Source organism: Entamoeba dispar, genomic scaffold (genome assembly GCF_000209125.1).
Source record: "Entamoeba dispar SAW760 scf_1105229461699 genomic scaffold, whole genome shotgun sequence".
NCBI lineage: Eukaryota > Evosea > Mastigamoebida > Endamoebidae > Entamoeba > Entamoeba dispar.
Window position 1 is genome coordinate 19,254 of NW_001854823.1, and position 5,854 is coordinate 25,107.

General features: G+C 26.1%; 4 protein-coding genes across 4 annotated transcripts in view, besides 8 other annotated features; 2 read left to right on the plus strand and 2 right to left on the minus strand.

The window, feature by feature from the left end:
- EDI_195860 (tyrosyl-DNA phosphodiesterase, putative) overlaps positions 1–1,650 on the minus strand; it is a gene marked incomplete at both ends in the record, with an annotated part of 2,707 nt that extends 1,057 nt beyond the window's left edge. Inside the window, 4 exons of the mRNA XM_001738810.1 lie at positions 144–204; positions 380–632; positions 684–1,499; positions 1,552–1,650. Coding sequence (XP_001738862.1) covers positions 144–204; positions 380–632; positions 684–1,499; positions 1,552–1,650 — 1,229 coding nt within the window. The remainder of the gene's footprint in view (positions 1–143; positions 205–379; positions 633–683; positions 1,500–1,551) is intronic.
- Positions 20–98: a sequence feature (AT_rich).
- Positions 358–378: a sequence feature (AT_rich).
- Positions 1,501–1,546: a sequence feature (AT_rich).
- A 178-nt stretch (positions 1,651–1,828) lies between the features above and the next one.
- Positions 1,829–1,849: a sequence feature (AT_rich).
- Positions 1,850–1,886: 37 nt separating this feature from the next.
- Positions 1,887–1,943: a sequence feature (AT_rich).
- A 201-nt stretch (positions 1,944–2,144) lies between these two features.
- EDI_195970 (uncharacterized protein) lies at positions 2,145–2,552 on the plus strand (the record flags this gene model as incomplete). The annotated part of the gene is made up of 1 exon (XM_001738811.1): positions 2,145–2,552. One exon carries the CDS (start codon positions 2,145–2,147, stop codon positions 2,550–2,552), a length of 408 nt encoding a protein of 135 aa, XP_001738863.1.
- Positions 2,544–2,601: a sequence feature (AT_rich).
- Positions 2,602–2,809: 208 nt separating this feature from the next.
- Positions 2,810–3,832, plus strand: EDI_195980 (vacuolar integral membrane protein YDR352W, putative; the record flags this gene model as incomplete). The annotated part of the gene is made up of 2 exons (XM_001738812.1): positions 2,810–3,173; positions 3,237–3,832. 2 exons carry the CDS (start codon positions 2,810–2,812, stop codon positions 3,830–3,832), a joined length of 960 nt encoding a protein of 319 aa, XP_001738864.1.
- Positions 3,833–3,877: a sequence feature (AT_rich).
- Positions 3,878–3,911: 34 nt separating this feature from the next.
- EDI_195990 (uncharacterized protein) overlaps positions 3,912–5,854 on the minus strand; it is a gene marked incomplete at both ends in the record, with an annotated part of 2,050 nt that continues 107 nt past the window's right edge. The window contains 2 exons of the mRNA XM_001733396.1: positions 3,912–5,110; positions 5,178–5,854. The exon at positions 5,178–5,854 is cut by the window's right edge and continues 107 nt beyond it. Coding sequence (XP_001733448.1) covers positions 3,912–5,110; positions 5,178–5,854 — 1,876 coding nt within the window. The remainder of the gene's footprint in view (positions 5,111–5,177) is intronic.
- Positions 5,112–5,144: a sequence feature (AT_rich).

A 5,854-nucleotide genomic window follows, 5' to 3' on the forward strand; every position in this document is an offset into this window, starting at 1 on the left:
TGAATTTATTTTGATTGAGTAATAAAATTAATTAAATTATTTAAAATTCTTGAAAATTTTTAAAAAGAAATTTGAATGAAAAATTAATTTATTAATTTGTTGTTGAATTTTGTTGGTCAAAATATGATTGATCTAAATAATACATCGAATAAAGTTGTTGAATTTTTTCATCACATTTATTCATCCTTTCATCTAATTCAATTGCTTTTTCTTTTACCTCATTTAAGCTATTTTGGTTTTTAATTATTAAATTGTTGAGTTCAGTTGACATAAATGAGTTTTCAAAATGAATTATAAGTTTCCTTTTTTTTTTCTATGGAGTCGTTTTAAGTTTCTTTATTTACCAATTTGATAAAGTTATTATTTTTTATTATATAACCATCCACATCAACTACTTCATGGTCTACATCACAAATCCATGGAATATCAGTTGAAGAATATCGTGTTGATTGTTTAGAGTCATATGGCAATGGAAATCTAGCTAATGTGAAATTGTCAATGAATAACATTCCTATTTCATAGTTATTAATTTCTAATGTTGAATTTGTTGGTTTTCCCCAGGCAGCACCAGAGATATTTGAAGATGTTAAAATACCATACTTAGGAATATCTTCTTCATAAATGACATACGTCTATGGGTAAATAAAAATAGTGTTAACAAATTAAATAAATTCATAACAAACTTTAATATGAGGTTGAATAAGATGTCTTGGAAATGGAGGAAGAAATTTATAAAAGTAATTTTCCCATGTTTTTACAAAATTACTTCTTAGAAAGAATGAACAACTTCCATGGTATCCTGTTTCACTAGTACGAATAAAATCTTCTGTTGGCCATATAATCTGAAATTTTGATTCGGGTTGGTTTGTTAAACAGAGAGAAAGTTCTCTTCTATATTGACTAGTAAAGAGTCCTAAAGAAGATGCTTGCGCAGCGATGGTACAATGGTTATTAAATTGAACATGGAGCTTCATATTAAGGATGTCATGTACTTGTTTCATTCCATACTTATTTAAGTCATTACCCTTATGAATCCCTGGAATTGATAATAATAACCATCCATCAATAGTAGAATAATCAAAATCAGAAAGATATGAAACTGTGACGTTAACTGAAGCTAAATAATTTTGTAGTGTTGTTAAGAAATGAGTTCCTTTTTCGTTGAGGACTGTTGATGATTCAGAGGGTTTAAAGTCTTTGACATATATCCCTTGAGATTTGAGATTGTAATCAATTGGAATAAGATTCGCTGTTGATAAAACAAAACGGAGACCACCTTCATATAACATTATCATAATTTTGACGTGATGACAACCTTTTTTTAAAGGAATGGGGAATGTTTGGAAGTCTTTATATTGTTGAATGAGTAATTGATCAAAACAACTGAGATTTCCATTATGGATGAATTGAACAGGAACCCTTGTTAATATTGGTAATTCGTTAAATAGCCATTGAAGATCAAAAACAAATGTTGTAAGTACTACTGAATAGATTTCTCCCTAATAAATAATTAATAGTTAATTTTAAAATACTTTTAATAAAAAAACAAACTGGAGTATTAAAGAGGTCATGTAACGAAATTGTGTCTTTTTCCTTCATTAAGGAAGGAGTTAATTCTAATTTATTCAAATGAAAGAACTTTTCAGACATTAAGTGAAAAAAATAAGATTGACTTAAAAAAATATTTTAATTCGGGGAAATTACTTGATCTAAATCAAGTAACCAATTTAATGAATTAATAACATTTAGCTATTAGATAATTAGGTACAACCTTGTAATTTTCCCTTAATCTTTAGCTTAACGCAATTATTATTTCCTTAATAACAACATATTAATAAATAATAAATAACATTGAAAATTATGGTAACTTATTGAGAATAAACAACAAAAATACTAAATAATATATTTAATAATTAATTTATTATAAAATATAATAATTTAAACTTCAATGAGAAAAAAAAAAAAGAAAGTTCTAAAGAATGATTTAGAAATTCTGAAAGGAAAAATGACAAGTAAAAACAAAGAAAGAAGTTCTTTTATGAGATTTTCTATTATCATGATATTCTTTTCTTAGATAAAATTATAGAAAGAGAATTTATAACATTTCCATTGTGAGATCTCTATTCTTTAGAAAGATAAAACACATGTCTAACACTAGTTATAGTAGTTCTGGTAATATTTCTGATGCAGTTAAAAGAGAATTTGAAAGTAAAGCAAAAACCATTATTGAAAAGAGAGTTAAACAACTCAATTTATTGCTCTGTAAATATTCATGTTTTCCAAACCTTAAAAGTCAATTTATGTATTTAAAAGAACAACTGGTTAATGCTTCTCATTACAAAGAATGTATGTCAGAAGAAGAAATGGAAAAAACTCTTCAGATGCTTCGTAGAGTTGTAACAAATATGTCTACAAAAGAAGTAGAGAAAGGTTATACAAAACATGAAGGAATTAGATATGAATTAAAACAATTTGATCGGGAACCTATTCGTTCATTTGGGAGAATTAAAAAGATTACTGCTAAAGAATTAAATTCAAAAAGGATAAAATAATTAAAATATGTATTTATTTCTTTAAATGATATTTTTATCAATTTAAAAAGTTCTAAAAATACAATATTCTTGAATTTAAAAATCGTTCAATAACATAATTAATGAAATAATGTTTTTAATTTTCATTTTTTGACAATTCCTTCAAATTCTTTACTCTTCGAAATAATTCTGATATACTCAATAAATTGTTTACTTAACAAACTGTCAAAAAAATTATAAAGAAAACTTAAAAAAAATAAGTCCTTCTTTATTACTACATGGCTTGTATATGCCCCATTGAAAATGGTACTGAGGCAATTGAGATTTTTAGAAAGTATACCCATAATTGTTTTTATGATGGTCTTGATGTTACTTCATATATATTTGGATTAATTAATATTTGCTTTTGGATGTGTGCTCAATTCCCACAACTATATAAAACCTTTAAAACCAAAAAACCTGAATCATTATCAATAACCTTTCTTGTAATGTGGTTAGGGGGTGATATAACAAATTTATTAGGTTGTATTTTTACAGACCAAACACAAGTACAATTATTAACATCTATTTATTTTGTTTTAATTGACATCATTATGCTGTCTCAATATGCATGGTATTTATTAATATGTAGGAAGAAATATAGTTTGTTTTTTATTTTGAGAAATTCTTCTTTTATTTTCTGGTATTTAAACTAACTTTTTATAGATAAAGGGGATTATCAAATACTTAGTTCTGACTCGTCAATTACAACTCCTCCAGATAACATTTCTGATAATGCAATAGTTGATGAAGAAGATTTCAATGGTTATAGTCAAGTTAGTAATAGTAGATTTATTATTGTGTTAATGACACTTTTATATGTTTTTGCACAAGAATATTTTATGAGTAGTTCAGAAGAATCAAATGATCTTCCTTATTGTGGAGAAAAGGATTATTCTCTCTTAGAACGGATAATAGGGGATGTCTCTGCATGGATTTCTGGATTATTATATTTCTTTGGAAGAATTCCACAGATAATTCATATTTATAGAACCAAGAATGTTGATGGATTATCTATTTTGTTATTTATAATGGCAACGATAGCTAATATTTTTTATTCATTATCTCTTTTTATTTCTGGTATTGACCTTACTGATCCAACATTTTATGAAGCAAAATTAGCATATATTATTGGTTCATTTTTTGTTATTCCAATGTCTTTAGTTGTTATAACCCAGTATTATTATTATAGATATATTAAAGATTGGTGGATACATAGAAAAGATGAAAAACAACCATTGTTAACTGGGGTAGATCAGTAGTAATTAATTCTTTATTTATTAATAACTAATAACAAATTAAAAAAAGGTTCTTAGCTTAAAATTGATTACAAAAGTATTCTTATTGTTTCCCTATTCCTTTTTTTCTTAAAAATTCTTGAATTTCTGCTAACAGTGGTTTGGGTTTGACTAGAGGAGTTTTTGTTTCATTATCATTTAGTATAGAAATATTTGTTCCTCGTTTCTTTACATCTGCTTTCTCGACAACACGTTGGATAGTTCCAAAACAGTTATCAATCTTCATTTGTTTCATTTGAGAACGCATTGTTGTAATATCACTAACATTTTCAGGGAAAAGATGTTGAAATTCTTTAATAAGAAAAACAATAATTTCTTTTAATGTTGATTCTTTCTTTAATTGTTCTATTTGATTTTGTTCAGATTTTATTAGTTTTGTTGAGAGGGAATTCATTGAAAATATACATGAGTAAAGGTTATCTGCTAAAGTTTGTTCATTCATTTTGTTTACATCAGACAGTGATTCTATTTTACAACACACCTTAAGTAAAGCTGTAAGAAATGTTATTGATTCTTTACTACACAAATTGATCATGTGTCGAATAGGTTTATTATGTGTTGAATATTCGTTTGGTTGTCCAAGACTATTCCATTCTTGTATAATTGTATTTGTCAACTCTGCATTAATCAAAGAATCTGGTAATTGTTTTAGGAACATTTTAAGGCATTCACAAATTACATTTGGTGGTAATCCTTCAATTTCTATTTGGTCTATTCTTAATAACACTTCTTTAGCATAATCCTTTTCTTGGTCATTGGCTTTATTCATAATGAACTCTTTTTCACAACATGAATTAATTATATACAAAAAAATACTTTCTATTTGATTTGGTAATTGGTCTTTGGTTTTTTGTTCTTCTTTTAAGATTTCTTTAAGACTTTTTTTCAAGTAACGATTATTTTCATTTCCAGTTAACTCTCTGATATCATTTAATAATTTTTGTTGTTGTGCATTCGCAACAACCTTTAGCATATCTCTATTTGCACTAATTTGAAGATCACATTCAGAAAACATTCTTTGGAATGATTGTATTATTGAATGAAGATGTAATGGTCCATGATACTGTAACTCACTTCTAATCTTTGATGCATCTTGTTTTGATTGATTGATTATAAGAGTATTTAACCTTTCGATGAGATTATGACATTCGTAATGACAAAAACGAAAACGTTCTGAAATAGTTTCAAGCTCATTTGAAATGCACTGTAAACTTTCATTAACATGATTTAAACCAACACTTTCTAATATATAAATAATTAATTCTTTTTTTTTTAAGATGGTTTTAATAAAGTTAACTAAAGAACAAACTTGATAACCCAGGGAGATTAATACAATATATTGAATCAATATACTCAGCATGACCTTTGATGCATTCGGCTAATCCTTCAATATATTCATAACATTTTTCTTCAAATAATTGTTGATAATACCAAAAAGCTATTTCATTAACAATTTCATAATTAACTATATCCATTGGTTGTTGAATTATAGGATTAAAGAATTGGTCTTCAATGGCATCAGTCTGGTAAATAGTTTCTACTTGTTTGAGTATCATGTTAACAATTTCTGGTCCATTGTCATCAAGATTATCTTGATTAGAAGATATAACTTTAAATATTTCAATAATTCTTTCATCATAAGCTTGTAAATGTACGGTTTGTTGTCTTTTACATTTATTATTATTGACAATTGAAGACACTACATTAATTAATGATTCAGCAAATTGTTGAAATCCAATTTTATTAAAAGGTTTTATACTTTCAAAAATCATTAATTTAACACTTTTAATTGTATCTTTCTTTCTTGTTTGTTTTCCACCTAATAATTCCATAAACGTTGATGATACAGCATTCATTACAATAATTTCTTTTGTTCTCGAGTCTGTTATATTTTCAAAACCATATTGATTTTTTAAATATTGCCATACGTTTTGTCCAAAAAGTACTGTGTCTTCTATTTTTAAATGAGGAAGTGTTTGATATGAT